Here is a 22883-nt window from a genome sequence, read left to right as displayed (position 1 = left end):
CTCGATTATCCGAGATTCCGGATTATCCGAGGCACTAAACATGCTCGGTTAATGCCGAATAACTCGGATAAAACGAATCGAGCGACTAAATTTGGAAAAAAAATTTTACAAAACTACTATTTGTGATCATTGCATTTAAAATTTCGTTAATTTTTGTCGTTTAATATTATTCTAACACTTTAAACACATGGAAAATAATTTTAAATTATGAAATTTTCATTTGTTCCGTGTTATCCGAGTTTTCGATTATCCGAGGCACCTCTTCCCCACATTACCTCGGATAATCGAGGTTCTACTGTAATCTCAAATATTTTTATTAAAATTCGTCAATACAATTTAAATTTTTGAAAATATGAATTATTTCTATACTCTAATTATATTTAATTGAAAAATTTACGAATAATCGAAAATTTTTGTGAAATTGAATTGTAAAGAAATGGATTTGAAAATAGTCAAAAAATTTTTTCAAAAATTATTATAAATAATTGATTTAAAGTAGAATTTTAGTTAAAAATTCTAGAAAATAATAATTGAATTGAAATGATGAAAATAATTTCAAAGAAGTTACAGTATCAGAAAAATAATTATAAAATATTGATTTAAAAAAGAAGTTATTGATGTTTTCGAATAATTTGACAATTGAAGAAATTCGTAAATAAATGTAGTGGAACATTTTTTTTAGTATCTAGTAATTTTTCGAGTGAACTGCAGAATATTTTTTAGAGTTGGGGAAAAAATCAAAATCAGTCAGGAAAAAGTTTGGAAATCAGGGAAAATATTTTTATTTTTGTGACAGCTTTTGTTTATTTTTGTTTACTAAATAAATTTTATTTTTTCTAGGTACGAGGTCGAGCAATGGCGATAATTTCAAACTGTATCGACATGGACACTCCGAATAGAACGATATTCAAGGAAATATTCGACGAGTCAAGAAGTGAAAACGACAATTTCCCTCCGACTGTCAATCAACTGTCGAGTGCAATTTTCACCGATGACAATCCCTTACCGACGATGGATAAAATTTATCCAATGCTGATGGATCGTCTGGAGGACGAAAGAGCCCTAGTGCGACGTAGTGCACTCCAAATTTTCCGCAATGTCACAAACCTACATCCGGACAGTGTCGAGGAAATATTCCTTATAATCGGCACTCGTTGTCGGGATCCAACTTTAATTGTTCGCAGTCACGCGATTCAAGTCCTCACTCACATTCTTCTCGAGAACGTCGAACTGACCCCACTAATCGATCACTGGATCCATTTCATTTTGCCCCAGGTCTACGACATTGAACCCAAAGTCCAGGAGAAAGTACTCGAAGCACTCGAGAGTTTGCTACTGAAAAAAATAACGAACTACACCGAAGATGTGGTGACAAATTCATCGAATCTTCCCTGGCTAATCATCAGTCGGGTGATAAAGGAGAAGATGAGGAAAAATTTGTCAAAAATTTGCGAATTGTGGAAAAAATCCGATTTGGTGACCAGTGGATTAATTGGTTGTATTAAGAGTCACATTGGGACGAAAAATAATTTATCCGCCTGGGCGTTACTTTCGTCTTTGTCCGAGAATATTCAGCTACCGAAGATGGACCTCTACTTCAGCGATTTTAATTTAATTCTTCAATACGACGACTTTTGTTCGAGACTAAAACTCGAAGTGCTGAGAAATTCATGGCCGGGAATGACTCAAGTTTTTCTACGAGAATTTTTTGATTTTCTCCTCAAAGCTTTGGGGAGATTCGAAATCAACATCGCGTTAATAAGCATTTGTTTCGACCTCCTAATCGGGATCGCCAAAAAATTACAAGTTGAAATCGACGCTAAAATGGTGAATCTAATAAAACTCTGTGAGAACGAAATCGAAAAATTGTTCGGCGACGATAAGGAAGAGGCTCTCGAGGCTGAATTACTCTACGTGAAGGCGATGTCGACACTGGGACACGCGGCATTTTTATCTTCGGTCAAAATATCCAGGTCTACTGTCCGAACACTTCAGGGCCTCCTTCTCGAGTGGCAGAGTATTCCTCGAATTCTGCAAACGAGGAAAGAGTTACAGGCGACGGCGATTGCGCTACTGGGACAGCTGTCGATGCGAGATCGGGAAATCGCCGAGGAGACGATGCCGATTTTCGGGAAATTGATGTCGAAGACGATTGAGACGAGGAAGGAGAGTGAGGCGGCGAATAAGATCAATTCGGCGAAGACGTTGGCGGATCTTTGTATTCAGTACACGGCGCTGGTTGAGTCCTACTTGCCGGACATGTGCGTCAGCATGAAGGACGAGAATCCCAGAGTTAGGGAAGTGATTGTTGTGATATTTATTCAATTACTGCTGGAGGATTTTATCAAGATTAAGGGACCGTTCTTCTTTCATATTTTAACGATGTTGACTGATGATGATGAGACTATACGGGAATTGACGATGTTTCTGATCAAGGAACGTTTATTGTCGAAGAATAAAACACTCGTCTCACAGCAGTTTATTAAGAGTATTTTTCACTATAATAATTGTCAGGTAAAGTTGATTTTAAAATTTTTTTAATTTAGTTTTAATCTACTAAGATATTAATTTACTATTAAATTATTATTCTTATTTACTACATTATTATTATTACTAGCAAAGGACGACGCACAAAAAGTACATAAATTGGTTCCCAGTAAAATTTGTTAATATTTATTGGTTATATTTGTTCCAAATTACTTTAACACAAACATAAATCTAAAATACAAAACAAATTTGACCGCGAACCAAATTCTGCACTTTTTGTGCGGGGTCCTTTAACGCTAGCGCGCGGAACGTGGTATTCAATTTATTATTAAATTAAAATTAAAACAATTGTTTTACAATTAAGCTAAATTACAAAATTTTTTATTTTCAAATATAAATTTTTAAATAATTTCATAAGCAAAATTTAAAAAAATTAATTATTAGGTACAAAATTAATTATTATAATTATATTTTCAAAAATTTTAATTTAATTCTTCACAAAAATTCAATTATTTTTATTTTTAAATAATAACATTCTTCGGAAGAATTCAATTATTTTTATAATAACAAAATTTTCTGCAAAATTTCAATTATTTTTAACTAATTTTAAAAAAATTTCACGAAAGAATTTAATTATTTTCTAAAATTTTAATAAATCCTTCTAAACAATTCAATTATTTTTACAAATAGTAAAATTTTTCGAAAGAATTCAATTATTTTTATAAATAAAAAAAACTCTTTGCAGGAATTCAATTATTTTCTAAACAATTTCAATTGAATTTCTTGGAAGAATTAAAATATTTTTAAATATTTCCATAAAATTCAATTACTTTTATAAATAGCAAATTTTTTTGCAAAATTTCAATTATTTTTAACTAATTTTAATAAAATATCACGAAAGAATTCAATTATTTTCTAAAATTTTAATAAATTCTTCGAAACAATTCAATTATTTTTATAAATAGTAAAATTCTTCGAAAGAATTAAATTATTTTTATAAATATTAAAATTCTTTGCAGGAATTGAATTATTTTCAAAACAATTTCAATTGAATTCCTTGGAAGAATTCAAATATTTTTAAATATTTCCATAAAATTCAATTATTTCCTAAAATTTTAATAAATTCTTCGAAACAATTCAATTATTTTTATAAATACAGAAATTCTTTACAGGAATTAAGTTATTTTTAATACGATTTAAATAAAATTACACGAAAGAATTTAATTATTTTCAAAAATGTTCATAAAATTCAATTTCAACAAGAATTTAAAATTCTCCAAAAATAATTCAATTATTCTCAAATATTTTTTAAAAAATTCTATATGAAAATTAAATTACTTTTTCAATGCAATTTTTAAATGTATTCGTCAAAAAAAATTGAAAGAATTCAATTATTTTTATAAATAATAAAATTCTTCTTAGGAATTCAACTGTTTTTAATGCAATTTTAATTTTCAATTAAAATTATTAATTCGACTATTGAAAAAGGGCAATTTTTTCCAACTTATTTTAAAAAATTACGACTAATCCGACTTTTTTCCAAAGATTTAAAAAATGCCACATTTTTAGTACAAAATGCAACTTATTTCGATTTTCTATTTTTTATTAAACTTCAATTTTTTAAAAAAAGATTTTATCAAATTTCAATTTTTTTTAATAGCTTTTATCGAATTTCAATTATTTTTTTTTAAATTTTATCAAAATTTAATTATTTTAAAAAGATTTTACCAAATTTCAATTATTTTCAACAGATTTTAACAAATTTCAATTATTTTTTAAAAAAATTTCATCGAATTTCAATTATTTTTGAAAGATTTTATCAAACTTCATTTATTTTTTAAAAGCTTCTATCCAATTACATTTATTTTTTGAAAGTTTTATCAAATTTCAATTATTTTTTTTCTAAATTTCATCGAATTTCAATTATTTTACAAATATTTTATCGAATTCCAATTATTTCTTAAAGATTTTATCAAATTTCAATTATTTTAAAAAGTTTTTATCAAATTTCAATTATTTTAAAAAGATTTTATCGAATTTCAATTATTTTTAAGGATTTTATCAAATTTTAATTATTTAAAAAAGATTTTACCAAATTTCAATTATTTTAAAAATATTTTGTCAAACTTCAATTATTTTTTAAAAGATTCTATTAAATTTAAATTATTTTTTAAAAGTTTTTATCAAATTTCAATTATTTTTTTAATAGCTTCTATCGAATTTCAATTATTTTTTAAAACCTTTTATTGAATTTTAATTATTTTCTAAAGATTTTACAAAATTTCAATTATTTTAAAAAGAATTTACTAAATTTCAATTATTTGGAAATGTTTTAATTGCATAATTATAACTGAAAAACTATTATCTTTCAGAAATTATTTTAAAATATTTTAAAAAAATTAATTTTTATAATTTCTTTATTCTAATTTTTAGAAAATATTATACCTTAATAACTTTTGTAAAAAAGAACAGTTACAGTTACAATTATTGTAAAAAATTGAATTTTTGTATTTAAATAATTGATTTCTCGAAGAATTTTCTGAAATTTTTCAAAAATATGCAATTGATTTATAGTTAAAGTTTAGTTAAAAATTGTAGAAAATAATTGAAGTTTGGAAGAGTTATAGTTGTAATTTTTAGAAATTATTCAATCCCAAAAGGTTTTGAATTGAAATTTTTTAAAATTTCATGTCCCGTGGAAAAATAAATAAGAAGTATTTAAATATTTATTTAACAAAATTATTCAAGTTTCGAATATTTTAGAAATCAGGGATATAGAAAATAAATTTTTTTGTGATAACAATGAATTAAATGAACGACTTTTTCGAATTCTTTTTGGAATTTTAATCGACTAAAGCAACTTTTTTTTCACCTTAAAGTTGATCCGAGGCCTGAATTTACTATTATTAAAAAATAATGTAGAATTTTGTATTTCTTGAAATTCATAAGACAAATTATCAATTATAAATCGTCAAATATCGATAATTGAATTTAAAAAATCACTTTTCACTTTAATTTTATTTTCGAAAATTGAATTTAAAAAATCATTTCCATTTTCCTTTTCAGGCAATAAACAAATTCGCAATTCAAACAATGAGGGAAAATGAGAAAAAGACTTTGACACTGCCGGGCAGAGAGAACGAGGCAAGACGACGAATAATTTACGATTTTTTGCTCGAACATCTCGATCCACCGGGAAAATTGAAACTAATTTGCAAAATAACGAGTGAAATTCTCGGCCGAATTTGTGACAATGTTCTCGATATTAAATTGGAGCCGGAAATCTGTATGCTACGCGACGTTCTCTATTTGCTGAGCAATGAACAATTGCAAGTTTCAAATAAACAATTTGACGACGATTCACAGGAGGAGACGGGAAATGTGGCGAATTTAACGAATGCAAAAGCGATACACGAAATTATTGACGGCATAAAGAGGCATAAATTGGAAGTCCTGCTGCCTATCATAATAAAGTTGAAGAAAAAATTAGCGCAAATTAAATCGTCACTTTTGGCAGATGTGACGAAATTCTTTTTGAAAATAATTTCCGAATATAATCGAGAGCAGTTGAGTAATATTTACAATGAGTATCCGAATTTGGATAAGGATATTGAAATTGATTCGAGAAAATATGGGAAAAAGGGGCAAAATTGTAATGATGATGAGAATGAGGAGGAAGATGATGAACAAGAAGAAGGAGGGAGGGAGAAAGATAAAGAAAAGGGAGAGGAGAGAAAATCTGGCGGTGCGAATATTGAGAGACGGAAGGAGAAAATAAAAAATCTTTTGTGTCGAAACCCTAAAATTGTTTTGAGGAGACTTTCAACTTTAACTTATCAGAGTGCAATGGGATCAAAAATCTCCATAAGTGATAATTCGATTCATTCCCCAGAGCCTGGACCAAGTTCACGCAAGTAATTACACATTTATAAAATTATTTTCCTTAAAAAGGAAATATTTTTCTACTTTTTTCAACGTTGAAGCGAAAAATTCAATTTTTATTTTTATTCTAAACGTGAAAAATTTATTTTAGAAACATTTTAATATTTTTGTAAATTTCTGGTTAAATTTATATTGAATTGGAAATTACAAAATTAAAAACGTTAAAATATTTTGAAAAATATATTTAATTAAAAATTATAATCGAATTCTTTAAAACGATTCAATTATTTTCAAAAAATTTTGATAAAATTCTAAGCAAGAATTCACTTCTTTTCATAAATAATAAAACTCATCGAAGAATTTCAATTATTTTTAAAACTATTTTAAATTAATTAATCGCAAAATTCAATTATTTTCACAAATAAAATTTTCCACAAGAATTCAATTGTTTTAAATATAATTTTCATAAATATTTATTATATTTCGAAAAAATTCATTATTTAAAACAATGTAATTCAACTATTTTCCATACATTTTTTATAAAATTTCTCAAATTAATACTTTGAATACAATTTTAATTGATTTCCTAAAAAAAATTTTTATTTTCTTCGCAGAAATTAAATTATTTGCAAAAAATAATAAAATTCTTTACAGGAATTCAATTAGTTTTAAATATTAATAAAATTCTTCGTAAGAATTAAATTATATATAAAACTTTTAATGAAATTCTTCACTGGAATTCAATTATTTTTAGAATTTATGTAAATCTTTCGCAGAAATTCAATTATTTTAAAAAAAAACAATAAATTTTTTCGCAGCAATTCAATTATTTTTAAAAATTAGTAAAATCTTCACAGGAATTCAATTATTTAAAAACTTTTCATAAAAATCTACACAGGGATTAAATTATTTACCAAAAATAATTGAATTTAAATATTTATTTTTTTATTTAAAAAAATGTTTTCTTTAAATTTTTTGCAAGAATTTAATTATTTTTAAAAATATTAGAATTTTTCACAGGAATTCAATTTTAATAAAATTGATCGAAAAAACTCAATTATTTTTAAATACAATTTTAATTAAATTGTTTTGAAATAATTCAAATTTTTTAGATTTTAATAAAATTCTTCCCAAGAATTCAATTATTTACGTGGAAATAATTCTTCGAAAGAATTCAATTATTAAAGGTAAATAACAAAATTATTCCCGAAAATTCAATTATTTTGAGGCATTTTAATAAAATTCTTTGCAAAATTCAAATATCTTCATAAATAACAATATTCATCACAAGAATGAAGAATTCAATTATTTTTAAAAGTAATAAATTTCTTCTTGAAAATTAAATTATATTTTAAAAAATTCTAATAAATTCGTTCCCAAAAATTCAATTATTTTCATAAATTTTAAAATGCTTTTAAGGAATTCAATTATTTTCAAAAAAAATTAATAAAATACCATATAAAAATTTTAAAAATCTTACCAAATTTAAATTAGGTATCTTTAAAATATTTCACTAAATTTAATTATTTTTTTATTCTTTACCAAATTTCAATTATTTTTAAAAATTCAATTTTTACTATTTTACTACTTTTTTTTAGTTTAAAAGCTACTTTTTGCTACTGTTTTAAAATTAATTATCAAGTGCGAAGTCTGTAAATTTGAATCGAAAAATTCAATTTTTATTTTTATTCTAAACGAGAAAAATTTCAATATTTTTATAAATTCTTGTTTAAATATTTTTAAATTAAAATTACAAAATGAAAAACGTTAAAGTATTTTAAAAAATATATTTGTACTTTAAAATTACAAAATGAAATACGTTACAGTATTTTGAAAAATATCTTTAATTTGTAAAACAACTATATATTAAAAAAGACAAAATTTTTAGAACAAATAAAAATTCTATTTTTAGTTTAATTTTGATTTAATTTAATTTAATTTAATTTCAAAATTCAATTCTTGTAGGGGAAATTTTTATAACGAAAAAGGAATTTAAAATAAATAAAAAACTTACCTACAAGTTTTCTTTGAATTCGTTTCGATGTTTGGGAAATGGTAAAAATTCGATTCTCCAATTCCATTTGAAATCCTGCAATTTTTTAATTAGCCGAAATATTTTTTCAAAGTAATTTTATTTGTTAGTCGGAAATATTTTTAATATTAGTTAATTAAATTTGCATTAAATTATTCTTGTGTTCAATTACCTCTATTCGTGTGTGTGAGTACATTATTTTGCATTTCCTTTACTTTCACGATATTATCAGCCAAAAGTTGTATCATATTACGAATTTCCTCAGACTAAAAGAGAAATAGAAATTTTTTCAATTAAAGAAAAAGAGAAAAATAAAGTAAAAAAAAATTAAGCAAACAAAAAAATTAAGTAATTAAAAAAATTACGATACTTACATCTTCAAGAACCTGATTGAGTTTTTTGTCTTGTCGAATCTGAATTTGTACATCTTGCAAAAATGAATTGCTTCTGTTTAGAAAATTATTGTTCCTTTGTTGCTAAACAAAATTTATTTATATTTATTATTATTTGTAGATAATAATATAATTTTTTTAATTTTTAGAAGGAAATTTAATTTTTTAATTCTATTTATTTCAATTTTTTATTATTTTCATTTTAGTGATTTTTCTCATTTTTCTTTCATTTTTTTTGTCCTTGACTTTAATTATTTTGAATTTAATCATATTTTTTTTCATCAATCTCTCAAAAATATTAATAATAATAATTATTTTCAGGCCTTGAAACCCGTTGATAAATAAATAACATTTATTTATGATTTATTTTTTCCGGAAATATTCACGAATTTCAAAATTGATTTATTTTTCAATGATTACTATTATTATTTTAATGAGAGAAATGATGATAAAGTAATAGTAAGAAAAGTAATAGAATAATAATTTGAAAAAGTGATAATAAAATATTATAATTAAATAATAATAAGAATTGAATTTTATTCTTGACAGAAAAAATCACTAACTATTTGCAAGTCGGGCATTCGGTCACGAATCATCGTTGTTCGGTGACAAACTGAACTTCTTCCAACTCGTTATCACACTTATCAGTTAACAGTTGATGATGGTTGATAATTTCTTTTCTTTTATCAGTTTAGTCATCGACCCTTCTTTAAACTTTATTTTAAGGTGCGTTTTCATTTAAAAAAACGGAAAAAAATTCACAATACCGTGTGACACACTTCACGATTACTTATTAAACGAAAAATGACTTGCATATTAAATAGACAAGAAGAAAAATGCTATGAATACAAAGTACAGATTGTTATTTAAAAAGGAAAAAGGAATATATTGTATGTATTTTTACCGCGGGCAAAAAATTATTATTTATTGACATTTTTCTTTGTTGCTAATTTTTTTTTTTTGCTATGAGAATTGAAATTTATTTAATTTTTTTTTGTTAAGAGAATAAAGTATGAGAATTGAAATTTTATTTAATATTCTTTTATTGCTTTTTGGAGAAATAAATAACAGTATAAAATTTAATATGTGATTTTTTCCTACTAAATAGTAATTTACAATATAAATTTAAATTGTATAATATATTCTTTGTTTAACGATGTAACAAATATTTCGCATACATGAGAGGAAGACTCAATAACTACTTAAATAGTTTTTTAAACAAATATTTTTCTTTGTAAAATAGTTTTTTTTTCTATTTAAAGCAAATATTTTTCTTTCTTTTTCTTTACGATTTTTATCCCTTTATTTTTATTCGAAGAAAAACAATTTTTTTAACTTTTCTTTTTAAGGAAAAAAACTGTTTGAATTTTTTTTAAAACTATTTTCCTAAACAGTTTTTTATTGAAAATTAAGAAAAACTATTTTTTATTTTAAATACTATTTTTTATTTTTTTGTTCAAAAAAACTATTTTTATAAAGAATTCCCTACTTTTTTTTAAATGTAATTTCGCCACTAGATAATAAAAACAATTTTTTTTCGTAAATAAGTACGTAAAATTTTCTTTTTTCCAATTTATAAATACTGGGGAGTTATTTTTGTTGTATAAATATTTTTAGATACAAGAAGAAATGACTTAGTTATTAAATAACTTTTTTCTTAGATTTTAAGGGACGTTTTATTTCTACTTTTTTCTAATTGTTTCTTTTTCAATTCTAAATTTATATTCTTTCGCTTGATTTTTTTAAAGGCAATTCGGCCAGTCTTGTAGAATTTTATATATATTTTTTAAATAGAATAATTATTTTTCTAAATAATATTTTTAAATAATTATCTACTTTTTTAAATAATTATTTTTTTTAAATAGAATAATTATTTTTCTAAATAATTTTTTAAAATTATTACTTTTTTAAATAATTATTTTTTTAAAAATAATTACTTTTTCGAATAATTATTTTTTTTAAATAATTATTTTTCACTCCTTTGAATTTTGTTTTCTCCAACAAAATATTTTCAAAATTCGATGCTAATTCATTGCACACGTTTCTATCAAAATTCACTGATTAAATACTGAATTATTTTTCTTCAGACTACTTTGGTTTTCACGATTAATTCGAATAAAAAAAATTCAATTAAAAAAAATATACGAATTTTGCAAATAAATTAAAAGTTGCAATTTTCGAATAAATTAAAAATTACAATTTTTTCCATCTTCCAATTATTTTCTAAATAAATATTAAATTTGGACTTTGTCTCTGAATATATTAATTATTAGATATTCATTCGTAATTGAAATTGGTAAATATATTAATTTGTAGAGTTATTTTTTCAATATATTAATTCTAAAGAGACTAACTAGTTTCTTACTTTCTTTCAATCGATTATTCTCATTTTCTCCCGCAGATTATGGAAATGTTTTCAATAGAATTGATTTATCAGTAACAATTTCTAAATTTTCTAGGGGAGATTTCTAGGGAGATTATTTACAATATAAATTGCACAGGCAAATTTTCTTTTTTCTTGGCATCTTGAAAATACTTGTTTTCTTCAATAGTTTAGAAGGATTAGTGCCTTCATTTTTTTTCTTTCATTTTTTTCTTGTTGAAAATATTAGCGTGTCGATGTCCTCTGACGAACTTTTTCTTTCAGATAATTGGCGACCTGATGCTGAGAGTGTCGAATGGCAAACTGAAGAGGTGTGAGGCCTTCTTGATTCATTAGCAGAGGATCGGCACCGGCTCCAACGAGTTGTCTCGCCACTGTCATGTGTCCCGTCAATGCCGCCGCGTGCAATGCACTTTCGCCATTCTAAAAACAAAAGAAATTTGGAAATTACAAATTACAATTTAAAGGTAAGAGAGAAAAATTGTACAGGGTTGCCACAGGTCAGTAAATTCAGGGAAAACGAATTCACGAATTTTTATTAAAAGAACTGGAAAAAATTCAATTTTTAGAATTCATAAGGAAATTATTTTCGGAAATTTTCTTCAATTCAATGATTTTAAATATCTACTATTTTAATCAAATTTTCCAAAATAAATAAATAATAAAAATTTAACAGAAATTCGATTATTTGCAAATTGTTTATAAATTTCATCGCAATAATTCAATTATTTTCATAAATAATAAAATTCTTCACAGGAATTCAATTATTTCCATAAATAATAAGACTCATCGCAGAATTTCAATTGTTTTTAAAAATTAATAAAATTCTTCACAGGAATTCAATTATTAGTTTCAAATATTAATAAAATTCTTTATAAGAATTAAATTAAATTCAAAGCTTTTAATGAAATTCTTCGATGAAATTCAATTATTTTCAAAATTTATTGAAATCCTTCGCAGAAATTCAAATATTTTTAAAAATTAATAAAATCTTCACAGGAATTAAATTTGTGTGGCAACCCTGTTAATATTTGCTTTTCTTTCTAATTTAATTTTGCTTTTTTGCTAGTATTTAATTTTATCTACTTAAAAAATTATCTATTTATTTTGATACTCACTGGAAGAATGCCGAGTGATGGTCGATATTTCAAAAGTTCACCAATAACAGCCGTGTGACCTTTGTGGGCGGCTTTGAAAAGTGGTGTCGCGCCATCCTAGAAACATTTTCACAGAAATCAAAAACAAATTCAAGAGTTCTTTTTTATTATTTTATTAATTATATTTTTAATTTTTTGTTCTGTCTTTTTTATTTATTTGTTTTACTATTTTTACTCTTTTCACTTTCTTTACTCTTTCTCTTTTTGTGCTTTTTTTCTATTTTTTTATTTCTTTTTTTTTCTTTTTTGAAAAGTAAAAATATTCTTGTGTCTAAAAAAAACTCACGTGTCGTGTGGCATCTACTTTTGCTCCAGCTTTCAGAAGTCTTTTGACAACGTGATCGTGGCCCATTTGAGCAGCGATCCACAATGGTGTAGCACCATCGGTTCGTGTGGCATCCATTTTTGCACCATGCTCCAAAAGTAAATTTAAAATGTGGACGTGCCCGTTTTGTGACGCTATAAACAAAGCAGTTGCGCCATCCTGGAAAAAGAGGCAAAACAACGATTTTCAGAGAGCATTTTTAAAGGAAATCGGAAGATGTCTTTGAATTTTCAAAAAACAAAATTTCGAATAGATCCAGAAAATTTTATTCTAGTTAAAAATTATAACTTTACTTACGAAACAAATTTTAATTGCAATTTTTAATTCGATTTTTAATTCAATTTCGAATTCAATTTCGATTTAAATTTCGATTTAAATTTCGAATTCAATATTGAATTAAATTCCAAATTCGGTTTTGAATTTAGTTCCAAATACAATTTTGAATTAAATTCCAAATTCAATTTAAAATTAAATTCCGAATTTAATTTTGTTTGAAATTTCGAATTAAATTTTGAATTAAAATAGTAATCAATAATATGTGAGATCGATTTTTTAAAAATGGTCTCAATGACCAAAAACAAAAATGTGAAAATCGAATTTTCGTTAATCGACAATTTGTAAAATAATTCAAAATTCTTTTTTCTTTAATTTTTATTTTTTTAGGAGAAAAGAATTTCGTTGATAATATTCGTTTTTTACAAAAAAAAACGGTCTCACATGGTTTACGTTTTAAAAAATAGATAAAAATGTGATAAATGTTCGAATTCTTACTTTCATGTGTGCATTGACGTTGGCACCTCGATCGATGAGAGTTTCGACAACTTTTAAATGTCCATATTGACAGGCGACGAATAATGATGTTCCTCCGTCCTTGATAATTGTTTTTTTCAAAATAATTATTTACACGTTCTTTTACAGTTTTCAATGTGTAAATGACTATTCGCTGCTATATAGTCGAACTTTGTTAAATGCGACATTAAAGAAAGAAAAAAAAGTAAAATATTAAAAATATTAAAAATATTTACTTCTTTTTATATTTCGTACTCAATGTACGAATAGACAATGCTAACAAAAATTTTATAATTAAATAAAAAATCTATGTGAAAAAAATAAAAAAATTTGTTCAAAAATAAATAAAATTTATTTGGACAAAAATTTTTTCCTGATTATTAAATTAAAAATTCAAAAACTTATTTTTTTGGAAAAAATAAAAAAAGAATCTCTCTTAACCAGGTTCGACTGTATCGAAACGAATGTAAATATATTTTCTACTCACGATACTGCTAGAATCGACAATAGCTCCGTAATCTAGGAGAAGTGTCGCAATGTCCACAAAGCCCCCTTGGGACGCAAAAAATAGGGCGTTTGTTCCAGTCTAGACAAATTGAAAAAAAATTTCTTAATTTTCTATTTAAAAATTTTTAATTATTTTCATAATAATGGTTTAATAATAATTTTACAATATAAGTTAAATAATTATTTTTATACGTGTAAACATGTTAATTTGTTTTATACAAAGAGTTTTTACGACTTTGATTAAAATTTTGTGACTTTTTTTTATTGTTTTCTTTAATATTTAATTATCACTAGTTAATAATTAATAATGTAATTATTATTACTTTTAGCTTTATAAGTTTATAAAGAAGAAAATCGTGGGTGACGGAGAAAATAAATTGTTCTGCAATTTATTTGTTATACAAATAAAACTAAATATATTTATATATTAAATCGTAAAATTCTTTGCAAAAATTCAATTATATTTGTAAAAAGTAAAATTTTTTGCAAACATTCAATTAATTTCAAATAAATTTCACGAAAGAATTCATTTTTTTTCCTAATTCGATATCAAGGTTTTCAAAAGAATTCAATTCTTTTTGAAAATTTTAATAAAATTCAATAATTAAATGCTTAATTTCAATTATTAACGAACGCGATTATTATATATATATTATATTATTAATTTTATTCCTGTATACGAAAGAAATGTTCGTTTATCTTCTTTCTCTCATAGAAAAAAAAGAAGAAAAAGAAGAAGGAAAATTAGCAGCAGTAAGTAAATTAGTAATTTTTCCACAATTATCGTAATTATTAAATTTTTGAGTAATTTAATTAAACATTTCTAGAGACGTGAAAGAATGTTGTGTAAGGAACTTTAAACGCGGCGGCTTCGTCGTCGTCGTCGAAAGGGGCAATCACCTATTGATGTTGTAACAAAGTCGACAACCGGTCTTTAATCCAATCCTCGTAAGAATATGAATCTCACTCTCGCGATTTCGCGAAGAAGGAGGAAGTCACTTTCTGTACTAAAATTAGCCGATAAATTACTAATATTTCCAACTTTCAGGCGATGAAATCATTTTTTTCTCTTTATTTATTTTTATTCGATATTTATTGCAAATATTAATTTTACATTTATTTCCTGTTTACTATTAAATATGTATTATTATTATTTCTACTTTTATTATTATTATGTTTTTATTATTGTTATTTATTATTATTCCTAATTTTTTCTCATATTTATTATTATATTTATTTTTTGCTAAAAAAAATTTTTTAATTATTTAAATAATTACTTATTGTTGTATTTAATTTGAAATGTAATTTTTATTATTAAGTTTTTTTTCATTATTTATTTTTTGCTAAAAAAGTTTTATTAATTATTTAAATAATTACTTATTGTTTTATTGAATTTGAAAATTTAATTGTTATTGTTGAGAGTTTTTTTTCATTATTTTTTGCAGATTTATTTAAAGCGGAACTTCCTGTCTCTTGGTTAATTAATTTAAATTCCCTCTTTTTCTGCTTCTTCTTTTTTTTTTAATCGTGAATTAATTCGGTTCCATTGAATTTTCGCTTCCTTTTTAACAGATTAAAATACAATTGGCCTTCACCTGATTCCCGAACACAAACGCCACACGCTCCTGACCCTAAGAATCACTTGCCAACAACGAAAATAGATACACCTAGATGCCATCGAGATTTATTTCAATAAAGAGAAAACTATTCGCTATTCAATTGCCAAAGGAAAAACGAAAAGGTTAGAGATCAAGATTTTTACAAATTTCTTTTATTTAAAAAAACAATATTTTTATTTATTTTATAATTGAACCAATTATTAGAAATTCAATAGATTTTTTTTTCTTTTTTTTAGTATCTAAAGAAATTGAACAAATTTTTTTCAGTGAAAAATTAGTAAAAAGAAAAATAACAAATGTTACGCGATTCAAACTTTTAAAAAATCCAATTATTAATTAACGCACTAATTAATTAATCTTGTTTATTAATTTCAAAAATTTTAATAAAATCCACGCAAGAATTCAATTATTTTCATAAATAATAATATTCTTAATAGGAATTCAATTATTTTTAAAAATAGTAAAATTTTTTGCAAAAATTCAATTATTTTTAAACAAAATTTTAATAATATTTCATGAACGAATACAATTATTTTCTAAAATTTTAATAAATCCTTTTTAAAACAATTCAATTATTTCTTTAAATAGTAAAATCTTTGCAAAAATTAAATTATTTTCAACAAAATTTCACGAAAAAATTCCATTTTTTTCTTAATTCGTTATAAAATCTTTGCAAACATTCAATTATTTTCAAAAAAATTTCAGAAAAGAATTCAATTATTTTTCTTAATTCGTTATAACATTTTTCAAAAAAATTCAATTATTTTTTGAAATTTTAAGAAAATTCTTCCTAAAAACTCAATTATCTTTATAAAAAGTAAAATTCTTTTAAAGATTTCAATTATTTTCTTAAATAACAAAATTCTTCTGAGGATTTCAATTATTTACAAAATTTTTAATTAAAATTATTAAAGAAACTCCATTATTTAAAAAAGAATTCAAAGAAATTCTTCAAAAAGAATTTAATTAGAATTTTCAAAAATTTTAACAAAATTCTTCGCGAGAATTCAATTATTTTCCTAAATAATAAAATTCTTCGAAAGAATTCTATTATTATTATTTTGTTATTTATTTTATATTTTTATTTTTCAAATTTATAAAGCAATGAAATAATTTTTCTTCTAATTCACTGAAAATATTTCTCATTTTGTTTGACCTTTCGCTGACATTTTATGCTGCAATTTATATGAAAAAAAAGATCGAAGGGGATAAACTTAAAGGAAATTGAATGTACTTTCACTCGTCTAATCTTGCCTGCAATTTTTCTTTTTCTTCATTATTAACTATTTTAATCATTTTTTTTCACTTTTCAATATTTCATTGTATTTTTTTACTTTTTCATTTCAAACTATTTTTTTTTTTAATTTTCAATATTTGAAAGTATTTTTTTTTATTTCTTTCAATTTATTTTCAAAAATTAATCGTTAACGAAATGAGAGAGGATTTTAATATTTTTAATATTTCATCGTACCTATTTATTTTTTTTTCAAAGTATTTTTTTTAATATTCAATTGAAAAAAAATTTGAATTTTTTTAATTGAAAGTATTTTCTTTTATTTCTCTCAACTTATTTTCAAAAATTTATCTGTAAATAAATTAGAGAAGAACCAAATTGAAAAAAATTTCTAAACTTTAATTTCTTTATAAAAAAAGTTAATTAAAGAAATATTTAAATTTGGAAAATTATTTTTTGAAAAATTGAAGGAACAAATAGTTAAAGTTAGTGAATCTTTTTCAAAAGAAAAGCGAAAAAAGTATTTTAGAATTTCTATTTATTTAAAAGTAAGAAGTTTTTGTGTTACAGTTTTGTTGGTCCATTGTTATAATTATTACTATTTCATTAATAGTTAATTAATTAATTGAAATAATTAATAATAGTTCTATTAATATTATGAATTGTATTAATTATATTTAGTATAATTAGAAGAATTTATTATTAAAAATGTATTAGTTATACTTTTTTTTTTACCTCGTTTTTTACAAAAAATCAGAAATTGGCAAAATCCCTGACACTGATTCTAGTCGAAATTAAATTAGCAAGAGACGACAATTGCAACTCATTATCGTTAATTTTATAAATTTTTCTAATTTCCCCAACATTGGAAAATTCACCGGCAAGTCTTGATATTGAAATTTCATCGCCTTGAATAAGTTTTAAAAAATCTTCCATCACCACCGACTCCTCACTATTTTCGTCGTGAATAAAAACGGCTAAAATTGCCGTATCACTGTTCTCACTTCCAAAACATTTGAGTGCCTTTGAAATGCTTTTTGTCATTGACAGATTGTATAGTGTCTCCATAAATACTGTTTTTGTCACTAATTCATTGAACATTGCGGAACACACTGCTTTATTTGCTGCAACTGCTATTTGTAATTCATCAATAATCAACGATGGTTTCAAAAGGCAGCATTCTATTTTTCCCGTTATTAAAGAATTTCTCATTTCTTCGGTATTTTTTACATTATTAAATAGTGCCAGTGTCATGCACTTTTTTGTCTCCGAATCCAAAACAATTCTTGTTCTTTCCGTTGACGTCATTTTTCTTTTTTGCTTTAATAAAAGAATAATAGCTTTTTTTGGATTTTTCTTTTGTGAAAGGTGTACACTTACTTTTCAAAACTGTTTATAAATATTATTTTTATATAAAAAGAGTTGACTAATAAAGCTAAAAAAGATAATAAAACAAGTAAAACAATTAAGAAAATTTTATGGTAATTTTACAATTTCGACAATTTTGAGACTACCCAACCCTGTAATCAGATCCGTAATTTGCAGGGATGGGTACGTATTATACATGATGTATTATACCTGGTTTTCTACACGTATAATACGTGGTATTATACATCTTTAGTTTTCTACGTATGTCATGTATTTTACATACATTGCGTGACGCGCGGGATTTTTAAATTTTAGACAAGAAACATGTGATTTTAATAGTATATTAAATAAATTTTAAACATAATTTCAATTTAAAAATTTATTAATTAACATTGAAAAGTTTTTTTAAAATTTATGTTTTAAAGAAATAGCACACAAACAAAGTTCTAACTGTTCGTGGTCAGGTCAGGTTGTCTGCTGCCGCCAGACCCATTTATAGGTTATACATCTCCATGTGCCAGGCCATGTGTCAGTGATTGTTGTACAATATTGCTTTTTTTAAAATAAAAAAAAATTAACAAAAGAGGTGGAAGGCCGAAACACAATTCCTGGGAGGAATTGTGTTTTATTCCCAAAAATAATAAAGGGAAAAATGTTGCCCTGCCTGTGTCCTATTTGCAACAAAACATTGCAAAATACAGCTATAATAATAATTTAGTACTTTTGTATGAAAAAGTTTATTTGAAACCCGTTTATTTTCAAATAAATAATAAATTAACGTGTCTTTTTAAAATTGTTCTATATAAATATATAATACAAGTTATGAAAAAATGTGTGTAAAAAACCATATGAAAAATCAATAAATATATATTATACGCATTTTTTTGTAAACTTACCTTATATGTAACCTTTTTTGGTTTTTTCTTGGTATTTTTAGCAACAATTTAGTAATGAAAACCAGGAAACAAATAAAAAATAATCAAACATATGATTTTTATTATTATTGTGAGGTTTGTACGCATGCGCAGAACTGGACATGTATAATACCAGGTTTTCTACAATTTTCTACGTATTATACGTCATTTATGTATTATACGTAGAAAACTCCGAAAAAAACACTTTTACCCATCCCTGGTAATTTGGCACTTGGCAACCCTGCTTAGTTTGTAGACAACTTCAGTGCATACGCGACTTTAACCGAAATTTTACCATAATTACCATTTAGTGTTTGATTCTTCATAAAGAAAGTTCAATAAATAGTCAATTGTCATTAAACGAAAGATTATTTAAACAGAAATATGAAGAAGGAAGAAAAGAATTTTATTAGAACGACAGTAACGTAAAGTAAGTGTACACCGTAAGGACATTAAAAGGTTAGTTTATTTTCGCTTTCAGGATGATCGCCGTTCGCCTTTAGAAAAAGAATCGAAAAAGTGTTTGGAAATAATAGTAAAAATTTTCATCTTTAGTATAATTAATCCAAAGGAATCGAAGTTACTTGATAATTGATAAAAATACTTGTCTCTGAATAAAACATACTTTTTTTTACATTCTTACTTCCAGAAACTAAAAAAAATAGTTTTCTAAAAACAAATATTCAGTTTTGACTTTTGATCGTCTCAAACTCTCAAAGCGTAAATACATAACCTAAAAATCAGATACTTTTTTAAGTAGTGCGAGAAAAATATAATGCTTACCAACTGATTCTATTGAGCGCAATCGGAAATTGAATATTATTGAATAATTACTTCCGTAATTGGTAATATTCCAGTAGTGATGAAATTAGTTATTTTGAAATATATTTTTTCTCGGACGGAATTGGGGATTTAAAATTGCAATGCGACACATAGTGACCATAAAGTGAACTAAAAAAAATGGCTGCTGTGGGTGTACAAGGTTGAAAAAAATGTTAATATTTAAAGTATTCTAATGTTTAAGAAATATTTGTTAAGATTGTTGTTCATTATTTATCTTTTTATTGAAAAACTACTTAAAATTAAAACCGAAAAGTCACAATTTAAGTTTATATTTTTTTAAATTTGTACACCCATTTCGTCCATTTTTGGTGTAAAACACTAGCGACACCGAGCCCGCGGTGGTAATTTTCATTGCCAATAATTCCTGGAAATGTGCGGCATTTAACAATGTCAACATGGCGGATTTTGCGCCTGCGCGTAATGTAGGTTTTTATTTTTGGCGGTAATTTTTGAAAAGATTCGTTTTTCTTTTTGGGAATTTTCGATAATTTGTGGAGTCGTAATAATTGTATAATAATAAAAAGAATAAATATTACATTTGTAATATAATAGAATATAATAGAAAAAGGAAAATTTTTAAGAGGCAAAACTTACCAGTCTCTTTGCATTAGGATCGGCTCCCTGCTGCAATAATTCCGCAACACTGGCAAAATGACCACCGGCAGCCGACAACATCAATGGAGTTGTGCCGTCCTTTAATTTATTTATAATCCGATTTTAATTCTTTTTCTGAACTTTATAAACTTTTCTTATTTTTTATTTTTTTCAATTTTTTACTCGTTTGTGTTTTTATTTTATAATTATTCTTTTCTTTTTAATTTTATTTTTCTATTTTTTTGTACTTCTTCAATTTTTATTGATAACTATTTATATATTTAGAATTTAATTGGAAATAAAAAATAGATGTTGATTTGCTTTCTCTACTTGTAGGTAGGTACTCAGTGGAATGCTGCATAATATTTATAGAAGTGTCATTTTCAAAAGTGATATCGAGGCTACTGACCTTGTCCTTGCAGTCAACGTGAACGCGTCCAGAGTCAAGAAGAAGCTGAAGACGTTCTGCGTCACCACGAGCTGCTGTCAAATGCAACTCCACATCCCACGGGGACTCTTTCTATGTTATATAATAAATTCAAAAGTAAGTATTCGAAAACATTAATTCATTAATTAATTAATGACCTAATGCCACAATTAACAAACAGTATTTGACAAAAATTAATGTCCTTGAAAATAGCAAAATTAATTAATTAATTACAAATTTCAGATCCAATCGTCCAAGACCGCAATGATGAATAAAAATAATAATCGTTAAACTCGGTTTTATTTATAAAAATAATTCAAATAAACTTTATTTTTATAGTAATAAAAATAAATTAAACTTGATTCCTGTAGTAAAATCCAAAAAAATGGTATTAATATTTGATGATGAATAATTTCACTCGTTCTTTTAATTTTCTTAATTGAACTAGAGTAGGAAATAAAAAGAATTTTTTCTGAATTTCTATCATTTCTTTAAAATATGAATTTTAAATTTGGAATTTATGGAAAATTGTCACTTTTTTGTTTTTGATACAATAATTCCACTTTCTCGTTATTAATAGATAAAAATCGCTAAAATCAGTTGAACTTTGAAATCAAATTTTACCTATTATTTGATACCTTTAAATACTTCTATCATAAAACAAGATTTCATAAAATTAGCGAAAGTCAATTTTCGACCAAAAATTTTATCATTTTTAGATTTTAATAAATGACAATAAGTGCTTTTTTACACTTTTCTTTAGTAAATTGTATTTTATTTATTATCAATTGAATTCATTTTTAACTTTTCTTATTAATATTAAATTATTTATTTATATTAGTTTTAAATTATTATAAATATCCACAAATTCTAAACGTTCAAATCATGTTCAAATGAACGAAATCTTTTGCCAATATATTTTCAAAAATTGCTTATTGTTATAAATAGCAAAATTAAATATTTAGAATCTTTATTATTAAATTTTTAATACGTACGAGGCAATATTGCAATATTATAATTTCAAGAAGAAATAAATTAATTTCGTTCATTTAAACTTTCAGAACTTTAGCGATATTATAATTATAATTTTCTTATTTTTTAATTTTAATTTTTAGTAATAAATAATTTAACTCAATTATTAGTAAAAAAAGTCATATTTTACCAAAAGATGTAAAAAATTGTGATAAAATTCTAACCATTTCGTAATATTGATAAAATCAAAATCATTCGATTTTGTGTATTGAATCAAAATTAGATTTGATTAAATAAAAATTTAGATTTAGAAAATTAATCCTTTTTCAAAAAGATATTTTTTGAAATTAACATACGTTTTCATATATAAAAAAAGTGTAATAAATGTTTTTTAATCGTTCATAAATGGAAATTATACAGTTTCTAAATACACAATTTTTTTCCGCACAATCTATTAGAGATGATTGGGACAGTTAGTTTGAAAAATGATGTCAACAATGAAAAACACGAGATTAACAATTGTCGAAGATAATTACCTTCATAGACATGTCAAGGAAAAATATACGATTATATTGTCCCTCGTGTACTCGGAAATTGCGTGTATATTGTTTTTTGTCTCATTTGTGTATATCGAGAAACATTACAAGTGCAATTCCATCATTTTTTTTTTGCATACGTGTCTTGAGAGCGACGACTCGAACTTTTTTCAGTATCAAATATATTTTGTATTTGCATTTGAAAAAAAGATGTCGATAAAAAAAATAACTCGGCACAATAAGTCATCGGAGAATGTTTCACAGGGAAAAAAACCCCCCAATGTTTGGAGAATATTTAAAAAGAAAGGAGTGAAAAAAAATTTTTACATTTTTGATTTTTATTTTTATTTTTGACGCAGAACGTCAAATATTTGACACTCACACTACAGGTGACTTTGGCTTACTAGTTACTAATCGAACGT

The 22883-nt window shown here is 24.3% G+C and overlaps 4 protein-coding genes and 1 long non-coding RNA gene across 7 annotated transcripts in view; 2 read left to right on the top strand and 3 right to left on the bottom strand.

Annotated features, from left to right (window-relative positions):
* LOC122504949 (syntaxin-1A-like) overlaps positions 1 to 9633 on the bottom strand; it is a 15728-nt gene extending 6095 nt beyond the window's left edge. The window contains exons 1-4 of the mRNA XM_043616318.1: positions 9357 to 9633; positions 8776 to 8877; positions 8574 to 8667; positions 8384 to 8458 (exon numbers count right to left, since the gene is read on the bottom strand). Of these exons, the coding sequence (XP_043472253.1) occupies positions 8384 to 8458; positions 8574 to 8667; positions 8776 to 8877; positions 9357 to 9389 (304 nt within the window). The 5' untranslated portion in view covers positions 9390 to 9633. The remainder of the gene's footprint in view (positions 1 to 8383; positions 8459 to 8573; positions 8668 to 8775; positions 8878 to 9356) is intronic.
* The window catches only part of LOC122504942 (condensin-2 complex subunit D3-like), a 15175-nt gene extending 3594 nt beyond the window's left edge, over positions 1 to 11581 (top strand). Inside the window, exons 3-5 of the mRNA XM_043616307.1 lie at positions 841 to 2514; positions 5554 to 6401; positions 11441 to 11581. Coding sequence (XP_043472242.1) covers positions 841 to 2514; positions 5554 to 6401; positions 11441 to 11444 — 2526 coding nt within the window. The 3' untranslated portion in view covers positions 11445 to 11581. The remainder of the gene's footprint in view (positions 1 to 840; positions 2515 to 5553; positions 6402 to 11440) is intronic.
* Positions 10719 to 22883, bottom strand: LOC122504948 (ankyrin repeat domain-containing protein 29). 2 transcript variants are annotated; one of them, XM_043616316.1, is made up of 8 exons: positions 22462 to 22880; positions 20936 to 21046; positions 20527 to 20625; positions 13935 to 14033; positions 13430 to 13528; positions 12620 to 12817; positions 12295 to 12390; positions 10719 to 11599 (listed from the first exon to the last, which is right to left on the bottom strand). In XM_043616316.1, the coding sequence occupies exons 1-8, from the start codon at positions 22471 to 22473 to the stop codon at positions 11402 to 11404; spliced, it is 912 nt and encodes a 303-aa protein (XP_043472251.1). In that variant the 5' UTR covers positions 22474 to 22880; the 3' UTR covers positions 10719 to 11401. The 2 variants fall into 2 exon arrangements, with proteins under 2 accessions (XP_043472251.1, XP_043472252.1); XM_043616317.1 differs by lacking the exons at positions 10719 to 11599; positions 12295 to 12390; positions 12620 to 12817; positions 13430 to 13528 and adding an exon at positions 17543 to 18127 and having other exon boundaries at positions 22462 to 22883.
* LOC122504952 lies at positions 18612 to 19328 on the bottom strand. Its single transcript, XR_006301875.1, has 2 exons — positions 19072 to 19328; positions 18612 to 18727 (listed from the first exon to the last, which is right to left on the bottom strand). It is a non-coding gene; the product is annotated as an uncharacterized LOC122504952 (long non-coding RNA).
* The window catches only part of LOC122504946 (serine/threonine-protein kinase S6KL), a 54880-nt gene continuing 52932 nt past the window's right edge, over positions 20936 to 22883 (top strand). The window contains exon 1 of one of the 2 annotated variants that reach the window (XM_043616311.1): positions 20936 to 21070. The gene's annotated coding sequence lies outside the window, so the exon portion shown is untranslated. The remainder of the gene's footprint in view (positions 21071 to 22883) is intronic. The other variant, XM_043616312.1, reaches the window with a different exon arrangement.

This window comes from Leptopilina heterotoma, unplaced genomic scaffold (assembly GCF_015476425.1).
Source record: "Leptopilina heterotoma isolate Lh14 unplaced genomic scaffold, ASM1547642v1 Lhet_325, whole genome shotgun sequence".
In the NCBI taxonomy this organism is placed as follows: Eukaryota; Metazoa; Arthropoda; class Insecta; order Hymenoptera; family Figitidae; genus Leptopilina; species Leptopilina heterotoma.
Note: the sequence above shows the minus strand (reverse complement) of the source record. Positions and strands in the feature narration are given on the sequence as shown.

Coding starts and splice junctions, on each gene's coding strand:
- LOC122504948 (XM_043616316.1), bottom strand. Junction 13,529..13,934: donor TTGTCGATTCTAGCAGTATC/GTGAGTAGAAAA, acceptor ACAATTATCAAG/GACGGAGGAACATCATTATT. Junction 12,818..13,429: donor ACGTCAATGCACACATGAAA/GTAAGAATTCGA, acceptor CTCTTTTTCCAG/GATGGCGCAACTGCTTTGTT.